The 21,943-nt window shown below is 39.6% G+C and overlaps 1 protein-coding gene across 2 annotated transcripts in view; it reads left to right on the top strand.

The window, feature by feature from the left end:
- LOC122808955 (sodium- and chloride-dependent creatine transporter 1-like) overlaps nt 1-21,943 on the top strand; it is a 237,074-nt gene that overhangs the window by 79,548 nt on the left and 135,583 nt on the right. For both annotated transcript variants that reach the window (XM_044080113.1, XR_006365847.1), the window contains exons 2-3: nt 5,532-5,663; nt 6,557-6,821. In XM_044080113.1, coding sequence (XP_043936048.1) covers nt 5,532-5,663; nt 6,557-6,821 — 397 coding nt within the window. The remainder of the gene's footprint in view (nt 1-5,531; nt 5,664-6,556; nt 6,822-21,943) is intronic.

Here is a 21,943-nt window from a genome sequence, read left to right as displayed (position 1 = left end):
AGAGACATGTCATCTTCCATGGCAAGTAATATTTTATTTTGGAAGTTATTTTCTTGTGACAGTGACATTGATGTATAGGATTTAGTAAGACAAAAATGAAGCTAGAAATTCTGCTAGAAACATGACAACAAAAAGATATAGAAATTCTGCTAGAGAAACATTCATAAGTGCTGATACTAGCAATAAATTCAAATTCTAGTAATATAGATTGACGTGCACCTGTTTTTGGTTGTTTTTTTAATGTGTATTTCAATTTTCACACACAAAGATGCTTTATTAATCTTAAGAGTAGTGAATTTATAGATTAGGATATGCCATGCTAAAGGCCACGATAAAGTGATCAGGTGCTCATTTGATTACTGTAATCTGTAAAATAGTGCATCAGGGATTAAGTGAGTACAATAATTGACAGGCTTGCAAATTTCCATAAAGAACTTAGAAAATTATTTTTCAAAACTTTTCATGGTAAGTAATTTACTTAATGCAAATGTTTTAGCAGTATACATTTTATTTGTTTGTTTGTTTACTTTATTTATTTATTTAAATATGTTAATTATGGGCTGATCACTGATGTTAGTGGACCTATTTAAGGCTCATCCTGGAAATAAACATAACACAGTAATAACACATTTGTTTTTTCTTGTAAGTTGTATTTTTAACAGTTACTGGCTTCCCACTCAAGTGCGACAGCCATTACTGCACTATAAAAGTGTTTTTGCATTTGTTTCTACTGTCTTCTTGAAAAAAACAAAAAAACTTGCTATTTTCCCACCTTACTAAGCTAGAAAAGTCCAGTTTCAGATACCTGCTGATACCTGGACTGTGTTAAAGCTTCTGTGTTTGGCCATACCTTACTTGGACAAAAAGGAAGTTTCTTTGTTCACCATTGAGAGTGGGGAGCTCTGAACAGCCTACCTGCCCTTGGAGGAGTAGTTTCTGCCCAGAAACTGTAGTTTTATTGGCCATTTTGGGCTAATTTCTATCTCTTTAATCTTTCTGATGTAAAAAACACATTTGCATGGTTTTGCACGCCGGGCAGCACCGGTTAGCTAGGGTTAAACTATTCCCGACTCCACGAAGTCTACTCTTCAGTTTTTCTCTTGGAACTAGACAAACCTTCAACTATAGCACTCAAACCATTCATTTTACAGCCCAGCACTTGCTTAAAACTCATAACAAGCACTAAATACACCTAGCACTAGCCCCCTTATACTGCCCATAAGGACAAGGCTCTCTATTCATCCCCACCAGTCAGTCAGAAAAACAGCTCATTCTACCTATTCAGGCATGTCCAAAGGGCAGTTTCTGGTGAACTCTCCAGTCCAACTGGTGAATCTGGGCATTTTAAGACAATGTTACAACTTTTCCATGTACACAGACAACCCTCTCCTCCTACCACCAAACACTAATATATGCGAGAGATGCAATTATACAGCTAGACTGGAGGCAAAGATCTCTCAACTCCAGACTGTAACTGACTGTCAAGAGGAGAAGGGTAATACTTGCAACACACCACCAGCCTCACATAGACCTAACAAACCAACACAGGCAAATACACATAAATACACAAAAACGTACTCGGAGGCTCTAAATAAAAATCTGCAAAAGCAACAGAGACCTCCAAAGCAGACATCCAAGCAACCTCCACAATGCATCACCAACCATGAAACACATACTTCACATAATCAGTGTGCCACGCAATCACAGCCCATAAGGCAAAACAACATACCCAACACACTAGTGATAGATGACTCTATAGGTTCATTGGTTCATAGGTTGATACTAGGCTGTCTGCCCAAAGGCATTTATAAGCCTAGCCAGAATGTGCTGGCTTTTGCCCCCCCCTTAGATTAATTCCCTGTGCTTCTGTCCAGCAGAGCCACTGAAGTGATCCCTGGGGTAAACTTTCTGTTTCCCATCCACGCATTAAGGTTTCTTTTGAAGAGTGTTAGTGAGGAGCTCTGCCTAATGTAGATTGGGATCTTGTTCCGAAGCAAGGGAAGTCTCTGGGAGTAGGAATCTATCCTTCCAGCACGTCCTATTTATTGTTGTGGTGAGGGTTAGATCTCTAGAGCATGTGGCTCTCAGGGATTTGTGCAACTAACAATGGGCAAAACTGCAATTCAAATTGTAGCTTGTTACAGATCACCCACCATGTCCCAGGACACCCATTCTGCATTTCTGGAAACACTGGGAAACATAAAGGTCCTAGCAAACACCCTAATATTGGCTGATTTCAATTACCCAAACATTAACTGGGAGATGACTTTAAAAGAAACTAGGTGAGTAAAACTCAGAGATATGTTGTTGCAGTTATGGGTGGATGAATGTCTTTACGAAGATGAGTAAGGTATTGACAGAGATAGAAGTATTTAAATCAAATTATGTTAGAGAAGCAGTGATATTGAATTAAATAAAATTAATTTAATATTTTAGAATTCTGAAACACCCAAATCACATCAGAAAAGGACCAAATCCCACCTTGACTAAAGTATGACAAAGGCATTGTGAAGCAAGCAGCATGTTTTAGAAACAAGTGATATGTGCAAGTTACGTAGTAAGTTACATGCTTAGGTTAGCTAAATTGCTAAAGAGGAAACAATTACTAAATCGCTTAATTTTTTTTCATGTAATAACAATAAAGCTTGTAGCACTCAACAGTACTCTGTTGCAGAGTTTATAGTAACCCATGCTTTGGCTGAGTAAATGTCAAAGAAGTGACTTATGGGTATAACATGTCATTTTGTTTTGACTTATTGTTCACTTATCTATAGTTTATGGCTTTCAGTGTTGAGAAAATAGGTTCGTTATTATTTAAGGTTTTGAAATCTGGTTTTATTATATCAGAACTTGTGACTCCCATGACAGCTTCCAGTGATGAATTATTATTTACATACACCGCCCTTTTAAGGTGGTCATGTTTGTGATAGTAGTAGTAGGAGAAATGTGACATTTGAGGGAGTAGAGTTTGTGATAGTAATAGGAGAAGAGTGGCATGTGAGGGAGTTGAGTATGTGACAACAAAAGAAATAGAAATGTGGCATGTAAGGGAGTTGAGTTTGTAATAGAAGTAGTGGGAGAAATGTGGTGTGTGATGGATTCCAATATGTGGTAGTAGTAGAAGTAGTAGGAGAAATGTGGCAAGTGAGGGAGTAGAGTTTGTGGTACTATTAGGAGGAGAAATGTGGCATGTAATGGGAGTGAAATTTGTGATAGTAATTGGAGCAAAATGTGTTATGAGAGGGAGGGTTCCCTTCTGAAATGTCAACACGTGAAATGCTGTGTCGACAAGATGAAAAAAAGACTGAAAACCCAGAGAAGGGCCAATCTTGAAAATCGCTCTTCACTTTTAAACTTTTTATTTTTGCAGTGAGGGTAGCCCCACACCCCCTGAATTTATATATACCAACTCTGAGATGGCCATACCTCAGAGAAAAGGGACTATTCCTAGAAATGGCATCTCAGTCTTAGTATACATAAGTCTGTTTTATGGCTATTCAGTCTCCATATTTAAGCGCGTCCTGACCTTTTAAATGGTTACTGTGAGGGTATTGAAAGTGTGATTTATGTTAGGATGTTGAGAGGCATCACATCTGACAGGGCAGAGGAAAATTCTATTCTTACAGTGTAAGACTGCTGTGAATGGAAATAATTTGTTTGTTTTAAGCAACCAAAAAGTAGCATTAATCAGAGATCACAAAAAATTACCAAGAATACAACATCAGCAATTTTGTTTTGTACTTTGAGTCTAGATGATAATGTACTAGGATGAAGGTGAAACTGGAATTGCTTTCCTTGGTAAAAGTTTATTAAATTAATGAGAAGTCACATGACATGACTGGAAGCACCACATGATCCACTCAATACATTATTCTGGAAATATAGGTTCATAGGTTCATAGGTTTATACTAGGCTATCTGCCCTAAGGCATTTATAAGCCTAGCCCAAATTTTTGTCCTTATATGAAAAAATACTGTGCCCATTAGTTTGTTGTGCCTCTGTCCAGCAGTGACACAGAGATGATTATCTCCCATCCACAGGTCTAGATTTCTCTTGAACAGAGTCAGCGAGGTGCTCTGCCTCACATGGACCGGGATTTTATTCCACAGCATAGGGAGTCTCTGAGTGATAAATCTATCCCTCCAGCACGTCCTATTTAAATCCGTGCTAAGGTTTAAGTCGCTTGCTCTAGTGGTTTTGGTGGATTTGGATTTTTGAGGTGGAGCATGTCCATTAATTCCGGGTTGGACATGGCCTTGTATATCAGGCACATGTCACCTCTGAGCAGACGGTATGTGACTGAATAGAGCTGGAGTTTCTTCAATCTGGCAGCATATGACAGATTTTGGAGTCCTTATCCTTTTGGTGAGGAACTTTTGGGGTCTTTCCAATTGCTGCAGATGTCGGGTGAGATACATCCCGAATGGGGCATTCGATCATTGGTCTGATAAGTGAAGAGTACAGGGGAACAATATCCTCACTAGATCTGGATGTGAATCCTTCATGATCAGGTGGGCAATGTAGAAGGTCTTTCTAACCACTTTAGCAATGTGAGTGTCAAAAGAAAGGCCACTGTCAACCTGGGTCCCCAGGTCCCTGATAACCTCTTCTGTGCTTAGTGGATTGCCACCTATATGGTAGCTTGGGGTTACCTTGTTTTTCCCGGGTATGACTATACATTTTTTGGCATTTAACTTCAGGCCATGGCTCTGGCACCAGCTATCTGTTTCCGTGAGTCCCTTCTGAAGGATATCCGTGTCTGATGCACTTTCCACTATGGTTTGCAGTCGCCTGCAAACTTTGTCAAAAGTCCTCCTATGTTGGCCTGTACTTCTGAGAAGTAGATGCCAAACAATAGGGGGCCAAGGACCGAGCCCTGTGGGACACCACTTGTGACCGGCTTGGAGTCTGACGTAAGTGTAGTTGGGGGTTATTGCTTTTCTAAACATACTCCTCAAACCTCTTTATTAAAAATGTTAAATCCAAGTGACATATCTGGCTTGTTAGCAGTGCTGTTCACTCATTTTTGAGAATTGCCAGGGTGACTATTTTTTTTTTGTTCTTGAATTAAATGTCTTAACCATACTGGATTCTGTATAGAACTTATAGGACAGCAAAGCTTGTAAATTAATAAAAAGAAATGTATAAAACTCATGCATGTAGACTTCATCAATGAAATGTATTCAGCTGCTGTCCTTATTTTATGGGAACAATTGAGAAATTTGTGAGTTAGCCTTCTAGTTTGTAACCAATGTTTACAATAGATGACTTGTACTAAAAGAATGCATATAAAACTCTTTTCTATTCAGCCACAGATGTTATCTTTAAGGGGTATAAATTTAATATCACTCAAAACTATAAAAACAGATGTATGACACACAATAAAAGATTTTGCACTGACATATCTGTCCTTATGTTGGTCCAGAGTATGGATCAAATATTATTTATCATGGATGGCAACTGAACTCTTGCAGTCAGTGTTTGTGAAACACAGAAACAGTAACTAACCAACCTATTATTTCTCTCATTAGGTGTTTTTCTCATTCCATATATCCTAATTGCACTGATGGGAGGAATCCCAATCTTCTTCCTAGAGATTGCCTTAGGGCAATTTATGAAAGCTGGTGGAGTGAAAGCCTGGAATATTGCACCCCTCTTCAAAGGTGAGACTTTCTATAAACTAACCGTTAGTCCTCAAGTGAAAGATAAATGCACTTACACTGAGTAACATTCTTAATGGGCCGTGGTGTGTCTCCTGTAAATATATGGTGAAAGCCAAACATTATACCTGTAAGTATAGTTATCTTGCTTGCTTTCTTAGATACAGAAAAGATACTGATGAAGCTTGTATAACTGAAAACAGTTTATCCTGTACTTCCAACTGCAAACAGGAATAAAAGTAAATGTTTTTATCAAGCAGGACAGGTAATTTATTGTTTTTTAATGTGAAATACATTTTTCCATATGCATGGATGCAATATTATTTTGTGATATATTTTTGATAGGTATGTATATATCTATGACTATCTGTAGATATATAGATGTATATAAATACAGATATATACATATAGATCTCTCTCTCTCTCTCTATATATATATATATATATATATATATATATATATGGGTGTGTGTGCGTGAGTGTGTGTGTGTGTGTGTGTGTGTGTGTGTGTGTGTGTGTGTGTGTGTGTGTGTGTGTGTGTGGGGGGGGGGGTATATATATATATATATACACGCACATGCGCACACACAACCTGTATAAGACATACGATTTGGCGACAGAAAAATCTTTTATTATTGTTCACGAAGTTCTTTCAGAGATAATAACAGAATGCATTATTTTCCATTGACCTACATTGACATTACAATGCTAGGTATAAGAGTAAATTTAACCAGATACAGGTAAGCTGCTACAATGTATGACAAACAAGTACACCAGCAGTGATGTCCAGTTGCGATAGTATTTAAAGACTTGATTCCATTCCTAGTGCAGTGACCCCATTTGTGAGTTTTTCATGCTGCTGTCTTCATAATTTTATTTCTTCTGTTCTTTTTAAGGTTTGGGATATGCATCCATGGTGATTGTCTTCTTCTGTGACACTTACTACATCATGATACTCGCCTGGGCCTTTTTCTACCTCATTAAGTCATTCACATCCCATCTACCCTGGGCTAGTTGCAGTAACTCATGGAACACTGTAAACTGTGTCGAGAAGTTTTTCCCTGACAACTGCACCAATGCCACAATTGGCAACTTTACATTTCAGAATGTAACGTGCCCAGATATAATGAACAGAGAGTCTCCTGTTGTTGAATTCTGGGAGTAAGTACAACACTTCAAGTCTTGTTTTTGTTTTCTTTAATAGTTGTCATCTGATGTTGCTGCATTAATGTTTACTGCTGCTAAGGTGGATATTTGTTTGATGTATATATGAAGATGATAAATATATATTCTATACTAGACACTACCTATACATGTCTATTATTGTTTCTTTATAGAGAGTAATCCTGTAGAATTTCATGAAAGACAAAAATGTAGCAATAAAAATACTAGTAGACTCACCACGATGAAGTAAGTAAACAAAAAGCCAGATGAATCCAAAAATACACAGCTTTAATGACAAGGATAAGCGCTTTCGCGTGGACTCCTCCACGCTTCATCAGACAAAAATGTGAGCAACTATTAAAGTGTTATTTTTATGTTTAAATGTTTACAGTTCTGTAACCATTTTTACCTAATGAAATTGTTAAGTTATTTTTGTCATTTTTGTTTGTCATCTATTTTATCAATATGTAAACAAAACCACAGAAACACAAATGCGCATTCACATATGTACGTACACTTCTTTAAGTGTGTGTGCTTGTGTCTGTATGTGTGCATGTGTCCATATGACACATGAAACATAGGTTCATAGGTTCATAGGTAAGTACTAGCCTATTGGCCCTAGGGCCTATATAAGCCTAGCCAGAAAGGTACCCTGGCTTTCGCCACGCAAGAAAATTATTTTCCTGTGCCCCTGTCGAGCAGAGCCACAGAAGAGATCCCTGGGGTGAATTTCCTATTTCCCATCCAATCATCAAGATTTTTCTTGAAGAGTGCTACTGAGGAGCTCTGTTTGACATAGATAGGTAGTCTGTTCCAGAGTATGGGAAGTCTCTGGGACAGGAATCTGTCCCTCCAGCATGTTCTGTTTATTGTGGTGACAAGGTTTAGGTCCCTACAGCGTGTAGCTCAGAGGGACTGGGATTTCTTTAAGTGGAGCATGTCCAACAGCTCTGGGTTTGACATAACTTTGTATGTTAGGCAGAGATTGCCTCTGAGTAGGCGATATGTGACGGAGTAAAGCTGGAGTTTTTTGAGACGGTCTACATAAGGCATCTGTTTGAAGCCAGTAATCCTCTTTGTGAGGTATTTCTGTGGCCTCTCCAGTTGTTGTAGATGTCTTGTGAGGTACATACCAAAATGGGCGCTGTACTCTATAATGGGTCTAATGAGTGATGAGTAGAGGGGAACAATGACCTCTTTTTTTCTGGATGAGAAACCTTTTGTGATGAGATGTGCCACGTAGAAGGATTTCCTGACCACTGTGGCAATGTGATTATCAAAGGAGAGACTACTGTCCACCTGTATCACAAGGTCTCTTATCACACTTTCGGTGTTAAGTAGACTACCACCTATGTGGTAGTTCATGAGTACAGAGTTTTTACCAAAGGAGATGGCAATGCACTTTTTGGCATTGAGCTTCAGGCCATGGCTCTGACTTTGGCATTGAGCTCCAGGCCATGGCTTTGACACAGGCATCTGTCTCAGTCAGGCACTTTTGTAGGATGTCCACATCATTAGGAGTTTCGATTATGGCTCCCAGTTTGCAGTCATCTGCAAACTTCATTAGCCAAAGACCTTCTGTGTTAGCCTGTACTTCAGAGAAGTAGAAACCAAACAGGAGAGGACCCAGGACTGAACCCTGTGGTACTCCACTTGTCACTGGTCTGAAGTCGGATTTGGAGTCTGCTACTTTCACAGTGTGGGTTCTGTCCATGAGCCAATTAGCAACCCATCTTGTGACATACGGATTTATACCTAGTTTAGTGAGTTTATCTATAATTCCAGACTGGGGGATGGTGTCAAAAGCCTTGGTGAGATCTAGATAGGCTGTGTGAACCACCTTACCATCATCTATGGCTTTGGTGACTGCTTCAAAGAAGTCTATCAGGTTTAGGAGACATGATCTGCCTTTTACAAACCCGAACTGGGTAGGGTCCAGAGTTTGAAGATTACCAATGTCTTTGTTTATGAGTTCCATGATGATACGTTCCATGGCCTTGCAGACCAGGCTTATAGTGCCTGCATATTTGAACTGTTTCTTATGGAAATTGGTACACCTTGTTTGCTGTAGCATAGACTAGATCCAGGCCTGCTGAATCTAGCTTTGTTTGTATGCTTGTTGTTTGTTTGCTTGTTATTTCCCTGAAATGCTAATTCCACCTAAAACACGGCTTTTCAGTGCTTCTGTGGATCCCTAGTGATATCTGCATTGCTTACTGTACTTATTTCCTTGTTTTACTTGAAAGAAAGTTACTGTTTGTCATTTTTGCATTTAAGTTAACTGTAACACATTGCATTTAAGTTACCTGGCACTTGCTCACTAAAGCAATTATATAAGTCAGCACTAAAAAATTAAAAGCACTACACCCTCACAAACACCCCTTGAGTACCTTGTTCCCCATTAGCCCTTTTTTTTTCAATTATAAAGGAATTCCCAATACTATTCTAGCATGTCCAAAGTTCAGTTGTCAATCTCCTCTCCGGTCCAGCTGGTGAATCTGGGAATCTTGAGGCAGTGTTACAACTGCCTCATGTACACAGACAACCCTCTCCTCCTCCCAACAAATTCCAACACATGTGAGAGATGCAACCATATAGCCATACTGGAGGCTAAGCTCTCTCAACTCAGTACTGGCGTAACCAGTCAGGAGGAGAAGGAAACCACACTCACTACAATTCCAGTCTCACATAGACCTACCACAACAGCAAACCAAACACATAAACACACAAAAACATACTCAGAGGCTCTAAATAAAAATCTGCCTAAGCAGCAGAGACCTCCAAAGCAGACACCCAAGCAACCGCTACCCCAAAACAAAACACGTGCAACACATAGCTCACAAAGCCAGTGTGTCAAACAGTCACAGCCCTTAAGGCTAAACAACACACCTGATACACTTGTAATAGGTGACTCTATCGTCAGGCACACTGATGTCCCACTCACCAGGCTGAACAAGGAGAAGGTCATGGTGAGCTGCCTGTCAGGCGCTAGGATCCGCTACATAACACAAGCACTCAGGTCACTCCAAGGCAAGTACAAATATGATTCAGTCATTGTCCATGCTGGTGTGAATGACCTGAGAAGTACCTCCCAGGACTACATGAAAAGAGACATAGAGGAGCTCTCTGAGCATGTAGCCCAAGCCGGTATGACCCTGACCTTGAGTAGCATCTTACCCTCACCAAGAATGATGCCACAATATGAAGACAAGATGATCAATTTCAACAATTGGCTTAAGTATTGGTGTCATTCAAAGGGGATCCAATGCCTGTCAGCCTGGGATGACATGCTCGACAAGCCACGATGCTTCGCTAGGGACGGCTTGCACCTGTCACCCCTGGGCTTTCGGATATTGGCAAAGGCTCTTGCTACCCCCATAGTGCCTTTTTTAGGCAAGGCTCAAAAGACAAACCCACCTCCATAGTTATCACAAGGGATAAGAAACTAAGAGTAATGCTACTCAACGCCAGAAGTCTAAACCTCAAGATGGCACGCAGTCGAAACTCTCCTTAGCACAGATAACATCGATATCTGTGCAGTAACAGAAACCTGGTTCAAGGCTCCCGAGAGCACCCCAGCACTACCAGGTTATACCTCATACCATGCTTTTCGTCCCTAAAACTTGGACAGAACCACAAAAGGAGGGGGAGTATCAATATTCGTCAAAGATACCCACACCTCCAGGTTGGTGGCACAGCACAAAGCATCAGAGACTATCCATGTGCAACTAACAGTGGGTAAAACTGCCTTCCAGTTTATAGCCTGCTACAGACCACCCTCCCAAACCCAGGAACCCCACTCAGCCTTCCTGAGAACACTGGAAAATATGAAGGTCTCTCCAAACATCATTATATTGGGCGACTTCAACTACCCAAATATAGACTGGGATCATAACTCTAGCTCCAACACTCTAGCCCAAAGGTTCCTAGAATTTATAAACTCAAATGCTATGGAACAACTTGTTACCACTCCCACAAGAGGGGAAAACATACTGGACCTGATCATCACCAACATGAGGACTCTATGCTCCAGACCAGAAGTGTATCCCTCATTGGTAAGATCAGACCATAAACTAATCTCACTGGATATTCACATCCCGACTCCACCCCCTGCCCTGAAAACCACAGTGAAAAACTTCTCTAATGCAAATTTCACACTCCTCAAAATCGAGGTGGAATCCTTCAAAGCCCCCGGGCCTGTGGAAAATACGGCTCAGACCGCAGAATCCTTTATAAATGCATTCTATGAACACCTTCAGGAATGCATGGATCATGCAATCCCAAATAAAACCAAGTCCCAATCCTCCAAAGGCAGACGTCCTGTCTGGTGGACCCCAGCCATAAGCAAACTATACAATAGAAGGAGGAAGCTACTACATGATAGAGCAAAATCCCAAAAAGGGAAGGCATCTCTGATCAGTAATAGTAAAAAACTACGGGCACTCATAAAATCATCTAAGGCCAGCTTCGAGAGAAAAATTGCACAGGACACTAAGGATAATCACAAGGCTTTCTTTAGTTATGTTAGGAACCTGGGTGGGAATTCCCAGATATGCTCAGAATTAGTCCAAAATGACAAAAAATACACCGAACCCACAGACATTGCCAACATCCTAGCTGACAGGTTCAGTGCAAACCCCCCCCCCCCCCACCAAAAGGGCAAATATCTATCCCAGCAGAGTGCTGCCCCCCTGACATCTCAGATGCTCAGGTAAGAGCTGCCCTCTCCAAAGCAAAAAACACAGCATCAATGGGACCAGATGGTGTCCCGGGCTGCATCCTACATGAACTCCAAGAAGAGCTAAACCCAAACATAAAACTACTGTTCAATCTCAGCCTTACTACAGGATATGTACCCAAAGAGTGGCGTACAGCAACAGTGGTCCCTCTCCACAAAGGTGGTGCCTCAACGGATCCTGGAAACTATCGCCTCATAAGCCTGACTAGCTTGGTCTGCACAGCTATGGAATGGATCATTATGGACCTCATAAATAAAGGTATTGGGGACCTACAGACACTGGATCCTACCCAGTTTGGCTTTGTTAAGGGCAGATCCTGCCTCTTAAACCTGGTTGATTTCTTTGAAACAGTCACTAAGGCCATTGACGAGGGGAAGGTGGTACACACAGCCTACCTTGACCTCGCAAAAGCCTTTGATACAATACCCCACTCGGGCATTATAGATAAGCTCACCAGCTGAAATATAAACCCCTATGTCACTAGATGGGTTGCAAACTGGCTCATGGACAGAACCCACATGGATAGAATTGCTGGAGCCATGTCAGACTCCAAACCAGTTACAATTGGCGTCCCACAAGGCTCAGTCCTGGGACCTCTCTTGTTCAGTATATATTTCTCAGAGGTACAGGCCAACACAGAAGGACTGTGGCTGACCAAGTTTGCAGATAACTGAAAACTGGGTGCCATAATCGACACTCCAGCTGACGCAAGCATCCTCCAAAAGGGCCTCATAGAAATAGACAACTGGTGCCAGAGCCATGGCCTCAAGCTAAATGCCAAAAAGTGTATAGTCATCCCCTCTGGCAAAAACAAAGTGCCCACAAATTACCACATAGGTGGTAATCCATTAAGTACAGAAGAAGTAATTAGGGACCTGGGGACCCAAGTTGATAGCAGTCTCTCATTTGACAACCACATGGTCAAAGTGGTTAGAAAAACAATTTATATAGCCCACCTAATCATGAAGGGATTCACATCTAGATCAGGGGAGGTCATCGTGCCTCTTTACTCATCCCTCATCAGGCCCATACTTGAGTACAATGCCCCTTTTGGGATGTACCTTATCAGACACCTGCAGCAACTGGAAAGACCCCAAAAGTACCTCACCAAGAGGATCAAAGGGCTCAAACAGATGCCATATGCTGCCCGGTTAAAGAAACTCCAGCTCTACTCAGTGGCATACCACCTGCTCAGAGGCGATCTGTGCCTGACGTATAAAACCATGTCCAACCCAGAATTAATGGACATGCTGCACCTCAGAAAATCCAAATCCCATCGAGCTATGTGCTCGAGAGACTTGAACCTCAGCACTGAAATAAATAGGACATGCTGGAGGGACAGACTCATAACCCAGAGGCTCCCTTCACTCTGGAATAAAATCCCAGTCCAGGTTAGGCAGAGTCCCTCATTGACTGTCTTCAAGAGGAATCTTAATGAGTGGATGGGAGATCATAGGTTTACCCCGGGTATCACTTCTGTGTCACTGTTAGACAGAGGCACAGTATACTAACCTCAAAAAAGGGCATAGCAAAATTAATTTAAAATGGATGGCGAAAGCCAAACACACTCTGGCTAGACTTGTAGATGCCCTAGGGCAGATAGCCTAGTATGAACCTATGAACCTAAGGATCATCAGGCTAATGGGGCGGTAGTTCCCAGGTTCCATCGTGGCTCCCCCTTTGTGGAGTGGGATAACCATCATGGTGCGCCATTCAGTGGGCACAAAGCCTGAGGTGAGGCTATGACTGAACATGGTACTTAGGTGGGGAGCCAGTTCATTCTGTAGTTCATGTAGAACGCAGCCTGGGATATTGTCAGGTCCCATGGATGCTGTGTTCTTGGCTTTGGAGAGTGTGTTTTTTACCTGTGCAGCCATGATTACAAGAACTTTGCATTCTTCCAGTATAGAGATGGGCCCTCTAGGGGGTGAGAGGGGGGGTAAAGTTAACACTGAACCTATCTGCCAGGATGTTGGCAATATCAGTTGGTTCTGTATATTTAGTGCCATTGTGCTCAGTTGTATCACCCAAATATGTCACTGTCACATGGCATGTTCTGACCAATACAGTGAGTGAGTCCTTTGAAGGTGCTTACATATAACTGCTGCAGGATGTACTTTTGTAGGAGCTAAACACAGCTGCATCAAACATATTTGACAGGTCATTGTGTTTTTGTCAATCTGTGTACTTTAATATACCTGGGTAATGTCTAACAGTCAAACTAGACAAACTCAGAAAACTCAGAAAACCACAAGCTGTAGGCTCTCAGTCCACTCCAACAAACAACCGCAAATGGTTATGAATAAATTTATTGTAAGCGCTTTCGCTTGTAGAAAATTCCCCAGCTTCTTCAGACAAAAACCTTTTTACCATGAAACACACTTTTAAAAGTACATTTAAAAACCAGGCTACCAATGAAAAACATTGAGCCTCGTGATGTCATGCAAGCATGGCAAATTCGGACAGGAGCTCACACTCTACCATGGCTAAATGAAGTATTGTCTATAAAATGCTTATTAAAAAAGAAAGCTTTAGCTAGATGAAAGTGGTTTATATGTTGGTTTAGATGAGCTATAATGTATGCATTGCCTGTCAGTATGCCGATATAATGGTATAACCTTTCACTGTACGTGTATGGAATGAGGTATGGTATAGTATAGCTTAGTCTGTATAGTTTATTTCATATACATGCATGTTCAAATGGCTTTTATTTATTATGTTTATTTTGGGCATAAAATGGAAGTCCTAAATTATATTTAGTATTTTTTATTTTATGTTTATTGTTGTTGGCCATGATGTTTTATATATTTTTCTAACTACGAATTTCAAGTTTAGTTCTGGTTCCATCATGGTTTTCAATAACAGCCGTATGGATGGTAAGAATCGGTAGGTTTTTGAAGGTTGGTGATCTTTTTAGATTAACATATAGATTTTTAAATAATGTGTATTTCTTAGTTAAGCATAAATTGCACATTGTTATGTCAAAGTACACAATAATACTGACAATTCTGATTGTTTTCATTAGTAGTCAGTATGTTGTAAGGCTGGAATTTTGACTATTACGGTTACTGAAATGGTCTAATCTGTGTTGCTTTAATTTTTAAATGCTTGCATGACATCACGAGGCTCAATGTTTTTCATTGGTAGCCTGGTTTTTAAATGTACTTTTAAAAGTGTGTTTCATGGTAAAAAGGTTTTTGTCTGAAGAAGCTGGAGAATTTTCTACCAGCGAAAGCGCTTACAATAAATGTATTCATAACCATTTGTGGTAGTTTGTTGGAGTGGACTGAGAGCCTACAGCCTGTGATTTTCTAATGTCTAACAGTCAGCAGGGTTGCAACTGTATTGTACAAGAAATGGTGAGTAGGACTTGCTATAATAAACATACATATACAAAATGCTCAAAAAGCACATCTATGAGTCATGTAAGTAACATGTCTGCAGACCCTTACTTGCTATTTTTTCACCCTCATGAATCCTGTGTTGACCTCTTCTAAATGCTACACTACCAGCAACTCTACAGTAAATCTGTTTTTGTCATCCTAGTGTGACCAGGGGATACATGCCCCTTCCCAACACAGATATGCACACACTAACGTAAATTTTCTGTTACTTGAACAAGTGATCTGACTTTATTCTCCAAGTGTATTATTACCCCAGTCACTAATGTGTTTTCACAACTATAGCTGGCAAAATGGTCTAGCTGGTACTGCCAGGAACGCTGACCTATACTTTGGGAAACCGAAGAGCCTAGCAGAATGGGAGGCTTTGTGGTAGGAGTTTAGCTGTTAGGATAGGCACAGTCTGCTGCCTGTAATCTTAATGTGGGAAAATTGTACGATAGCAGTGGAGGCAGCAGCAGCATGATGTCATAGTACAAAAAATAGCTAAAGTCAAGAGAGCAGCTTTAACTCATTATTATTATTATTATTATAGATTGTATTATGTCTGATGATGTCATAGTACAAAAATAGCTAAAGTCAAGAGATCATAGCTAACTCATCATTATTATTATTCTAGGTTACATTGTCTGATGATGTCATAGTACAAAAATGGCTAAAGTGAGATCATAGTTTAGCTTTAACTCATTATTATTATTCTATATTACATTATGTCTGATGATGTCATAGTACAAAAATAGTTAAAGTCAAGAGAGCATAGCTTAGCTTTAACTCATTATTATTATTATTATTATTATTATTATTATTATTATTATTATTATTATTAATCTAGATTACATTATGTCTCAAGCTGTAGAACAACTGGACATGCCACTACAAATTTTTGTATTGTACTTCTCCCTGCAGTAGGGCTGTATACAGACATTTTGAATTTTGGGTAAATACTATATAAGCAAACTGTACTGCCTTTTATCACATTACTTACTTTTTTGCCTTAGGCAGCGTTATCATTAAAACTATCAGCCTTTCCTGAAACATGCCATCTTGTTAAAGGCTGTGGTATCTGACTGTAGTGATCTACTTCTGTCACACATTAGTGTGCCCCTAAATTGTCTTTCTATGCAAACCAGCACAGAATCTGTAACAAAAATGGATCTGTCTGTGAACCGTATGTATATCAGTGGACAGCTTTATTAAGCCATTTGTGTGCAACAAATGCTATTTCTTGAAACTCTGAAAGTATATTATATAACATCACTATATATGCAGTTTATTTTATTGAATGGGTCATTTCTGTTGTACCAAAAATCACCAAAGTATACAATTTAATTTGAAATATTAAAAAAATAATAATCTGAGGCATGTCCTTGGATCCTGTGGGAAGGTAAGTATTTTGTACCTACTCAATATTTTTAGTTATGTAACTGAGTTTATTACAAAACTCTATCATAAGTAAATTGAATACAGAGCACAGAAAGTAACAATTCTTTAGTAACACAAAACAACAAAATCCTGTCTTGGGTTATAACAAGTGGAATAAGGAAATTCAGTCAATACTATTTTTTCTAATATTTTCTTTGTGGTACATTTCAAAATGAAGATACATACATTCTTACAAATGATTTAGATACTACCATTATGCTTCCTTCCTTGTTCCCATCAACCATTCAGAATACATCATGCCTCCATGTATATTTCTCAAAATCCATTCTAAATTATGGCCAAAATATTTACATTTTTTTTACTAGTTTCTCTGTCAAAAAAGGGTTTTCATATTTCCCATTACTCCTTCCAAAAAAGGACACTCTGACTGCATCTTTCCATATGGGCTCTTTTCCATACATTGCAGCTGACATGAGTTTAACCACCCACAGTACATTTCCCAAAAGGTAAGGCATCTTTTCCCAGTCCTATTGTTAAAATATGGCCTTCTTTCCCAAACCACTTCTAGATATAAACTGGAATTTGTGGCCCTCTTTTCACAAGTCTTTTCTGAAACAGGTCCCGTATGTTCACATTCTTCTGCTTAATAAATGCTGTGTGATAGAATCTCCATACGACCATTCGTTTGTACAGCACCTGTACCAAAAACAAAAGTACCAGGGTTATACTGTTTCCTTGTATTTGTTCCATGAATGGGATTTAACTTGTTTGACTGTTAATTGAGGAAGTAGACTACTCCACTCCACATCCTGTTCACCCACAGTCTGCATCACACTAGAGAGAGAGAGAGCAGGGGTGTAGCTAGGATTTTCAAATTTGTACTCACAGCTCTCAAACTGCTACCCCCCTCCCCAGCCAAGCTACGGCCATTCTCGTAATTCACGGTTCGCACTTTTAGTGTCGATGAAGAGGCATTAATGTCTCTTCAGTAATATAATATAAATTCACTCAAACTCTGTTCCTTGAATTGAAAATTAACCTGAAATGTTAGTTCTTTGAAAAATGCAGCATGGTAGTTGGGGTAGAGAATTTATGCTTTTGTTTTCTGTAACTAAGGTACAGGTTTTGAGCTTGAGTAAATTACTAACCACCTGCTACCCCTAACTAAGATGTTTCATTCACACACCCCTACAGTACCTCTTAGTGCAAGAAAGTACCTACCTCTTAGTGCAAGAAATATGGACAAAACCTAGAACAAACAGGGACAGATATTAAATAATGCTCGTGAACTTAGAAAGTTGCTAGAACAGGATTTGTGCTAGTATGAGAAAGTTGCTAGAATAACAGGATTTGTGCTAGTATGAATTTTTCTAAAGGACATGAAGTCTGAAGCTCAAATGTCTGTCATTATTTAGCAACTTCAGCCTTCAATGATTTTATAGAAAATCACAAAATTTATGAGGAACAGACAAAAATATGGGGCAAAAATCTGGACATTCTGCAAAATTTGGACAGTTGAGAGGTATGCTACATACACACACACACACACACACACACACACACACACACACACACACACACACACACACACACACACACACCTCTCAACCTCTTAGAGCAACAAACTCATAAATAAAACTGAGGCAAAGGCCCAAAAATAAGGACATTTTTAAATATTGCTCTTATAAACTTAGAAGAGATAATAGAATAGTAGTAGGTCTTGCATTTCTGAAAGGTATGAAATCTGAAACTCAAATGTCTGCCATTATTTTCTAACTTCAGTCTTTAACAATTTGCCACTAATTTGCCAGAAAACCACAATTTTATGAAAACAGACCAAAAATGTGATGCAAAAATATAAAATTGCCAGACAATACAGCTGGGAACCTGTCAAAGAAGAGACACCATTTAATATGAGCACAGTTAACTTAGAGCAGCTAACAAAATTAGAGAATCTACATGCATTTCTGAAATAAAAGTAATGTATAACTCCAGTTATTTATAAAAAGTAAACCCTCCACGTTTTCTTCCAAAATTGCTATTTTGCAGAGAGATTATTAGAGGGAGAGCAACATTTTGAGCCAAAATTGGGGACAGTTGAGAGGTTTGGATATTCCTAATTCTATAAAGCGATTTATTTGCACATACCTCTCAACCTCTTAATGCAGGAAATCTGGAAAAGGCCAACTATATTGGGGGAACATACAAACAGTACTAAAAATTGACCTTGTATAAACTTACGACAGTTGATAGAATATCAGGTCTTGCTTTAGCATGCATCTTGCTTTAGCATGCATTTTTCTGAAGATTATGATGTCTGAAACTTAACGTCTGTCATTTAGAGACTTCATTCCTAAATGATTTGCCAGGAAAGTTTTATTTTGCATTTTACAGCACAAACACCAATAAATATCTGTTAAACAAAGCAATGCAGTCTCACAATGAAACTAGACTTAGCATTAAAACTTCTCTGCCTTTGAAACTCACATTCATTGAGACAGCATTGAAACCCACATTCAAAGAAAATACATGTTGCCAGTGGCAGATAAAGATCAACTTTGGGCTGTTTTCAAATCATAGACCCCTTGCACATGAAACATACACATGCTCTGATACACCTTCCAACATAAAAGTCTACTCAAACATCTACAGTCCACCAGTATCAGTAAATATGCACAATCTCTGAACTAGTAAAAGCCATCTACATAATTCTACATTAGAGAAATCTGTAACTAATGAAGAGGCTGATGCTAGCAAGCAACTTTATATTTCACAGTTTCATCTACAAATAATGTGCCAGTTGCCCTTGAGGAATAAATTGCCTATGTTGCATTAAAAACAATGATACGCTAGTTATATTGCAATAGGGAATGAATGGCAAACTGGTAACAGGTTCATAGTTGCTACGAGATATCTTCGCAAAACAGGCTACAGCATCCACCCCCCTTTACAACACAGTACAGTATCAGCAATGCATCTACCTACTGTGGGAGAAGGACCCAGTAATGATAAAACTACCCAATTCAGAACATTTCCATCTAAAACTCTACACACACAGACACAGACACGTTAAAACACAGCAGCAGGCAGGTAAAAAGAAAACCAGACTAAGCTTGCAGGTATTAATTGCACAGTACACAGCACACTGAAAACTAAATTAACTAAATTAATTACACATACACCAAAGGTTAAAACACAGCAGCAGGGAAAAAAAAACAGACTAAGCTTGCAGTTCTGATTAATTGCACACTGAAAGCTACATTAATTGTACACTGCCAAGCTTGCCTACTAGTTGCAGCAGATAATCTGAAACACCCGATAAAACTGAAACAGCAAACGGACTTACAAATGCAGCTTGCAGATAACCTGAAATGAAGTCATTTAACATAAAAATGAGATTTACAAATGCAGCTCAGCAAAAACAGAAACACAGACTTCTGATAAATTAATGAATGAAAGCTTACCCAGTAGTTAGGCAGATCAACACATACACACACCCCTTGCCCAGTAGTTAAGGAGATACCCATTAGAAACTTTATATAAAATTATTATCAACCACATGTTGTATTTATGCAACCCTGCCCAAATATAAATAAATAAACGTATCTTTGATATTACAAAGAAGGAAAGTATAACATTCCAATTTTATACTTCCAAAACAATAGCTAAGGCAAGGTACACAACATTGGCAATTAGGAGTATTGCATAATGGAAGTGTTTGAATTTCCTTACATTCATTTATTATTGCATTAGGTAGTACTGAAATCACATGCAGACAGGTTATGTAGGCCAGGAATTATTTACAAGTGTATTAGTTGAATAAAAAACTACTTTCTTTTCAGAATTGTAACTGCACTTGTAACTGCACATAGCTGAAGTCAGTCAGGTGCCACACCCTAGTCAGACTGGAGGTTATAGTTATTATATCTAAAGCAATGAGTTCCAATACTTGCTTATGGCTTGTAGACATGATTGCCTTAACCTGAGGTAAGGGTGAGAGTGCTCTGTTGACAAAGAAGGAGAAAGCACTGACTAAAACTTAGATGACCCGAGTTGGATAAGCAGCTTGGGTACCTGCAGGGCAGGAATGGGAAAGGTGAGTAGTGACAGACCTTGACAAATTACCTCTCTTAGGGCTATGGTGATGGAGCAAATGCTTAGTGCATGCAGTTCCATGGTTGAATCCTTGGTGAACACAAGGGGCCCCCAGAAGTGCATCAACTTTAAGGAGGGAATGGCTACCTTCATAGTAGTAGTAGGTTACACACCCCTGCTGACAACCATTGTACACTGAATCCTGAACATGTTGCTGGGTACACATGGGCTTATGCTGTAAAACATCAAAATTTGAAAAACTCCAGATGGTTACCTCAATGATGGCCTGTTACTCTAATACACGAGGAACAAATGGGCCAGTAAACTAAGACCGAGTCTAATGGTCAGCAGACAGCGGGGGAAAACATTAAAAAGCTATGTTGGGGTCCTGCAAGATACTACAACTGCTATTTGTAATTTAGTAGCAGCAGTGCAGCAGCCGTTACTACACAAGAGATGCTACCATTCATCAAGACTCGAGTTTTGCAATTTGCATTGCATTGACAGATCGCCCAGCCAATTGCATTTTGAGCACTGACACACACCAGTTCATACCTGAAGCAGCTGCTGCAGCAGTCGCTTCCTTCCCTCCCAAGCAGCCCAGGCCAGACGATAACCACACACAGAACTGCAGTCATTTCCTTAGTCGGTAGTTTCCAAATAGCAGTAGCTGTATCCTTCACGCTCGCAGATCTTTTCCACATTGCTTGGGTCTGCAGCCGCCAAGCAGTAGTAGCCTTATTCAAAAGAGGCAGCTAGCCGGAAATGTAGCCGCACCTGAGCCCTTGAGCTCAATTCCGACAGGCGGATGGTACTGATGTCATCGCGTACGCGATGACATCAACAAAATACGGAAAAGAAAAGAAATTTAAAAAAAAAAGCCTGAGAAAAAGGCGGAAATCAAGGTGTGCCATGATTCCCCAAAACTCTGTTAAAACCAGGTAATTCAGTACGTATGGCTGGTATCCTCCTTAAAGGAGCCAGCACCTTCTTAAAAAGGAAGATATATGTATGTTTTTTTTTTTTTTTTTTTTTTTCAAAAATGCTACCCCCCTTCTAAAAAACTTGTACTGAAATCAGTACACCCTGAGAGAGAGAGAGAGAGAGAGAGAGAGAGAGGGAAGGAGAGAAATATTTATGTATGCAGTTTAAAGTGGCCAGTAAAGGCAGCATGTGTTGAGGAAAAGAGAAGAAAGTGAAAATCTTGGCGGAAAACCTACACAAATATGAGTAAAACCATGCGTACTGCACTCAGAGAGTAAACAGATATGTGGATTAACTGCAGATGCAGTCAGGATGCAGGCTTAAACACTAATCCATCACATCATTTTTATGCCCTAATCTTTTCCACACTCCCATCTTAAAATCAGTGTTGTCTAGTCTATGGACTTTTCACTTAGCATTCCTTTGCAAAAATAGCCCTTAAGCAGCACCTCAGGACTCCCCTGAAAAGAGGCTACTAGCCTAGTGGGACTAACCAAGTCTACAAAAGATAAAAAAA

This window comes from Protopterus annectens, chromosome 8.part0, assembly GCF_019279795.1.
Source record: "Protopterus annectens isolate FY-2018-M chromosome 8.part0, PAN1.0, whole genome shotgun sequence".
In the NCBI taxonomy this organism is placed as follows: Eukaryota; Metazoa; Chordata; order Ceratodontiformes; family Protopteridae; genus Protopterus; species Protopterus annectens.
Note: the sequence above shows the minus strand (reverse complement) of the source record. Positions and strands in the feature narration are given on the sequence as shown.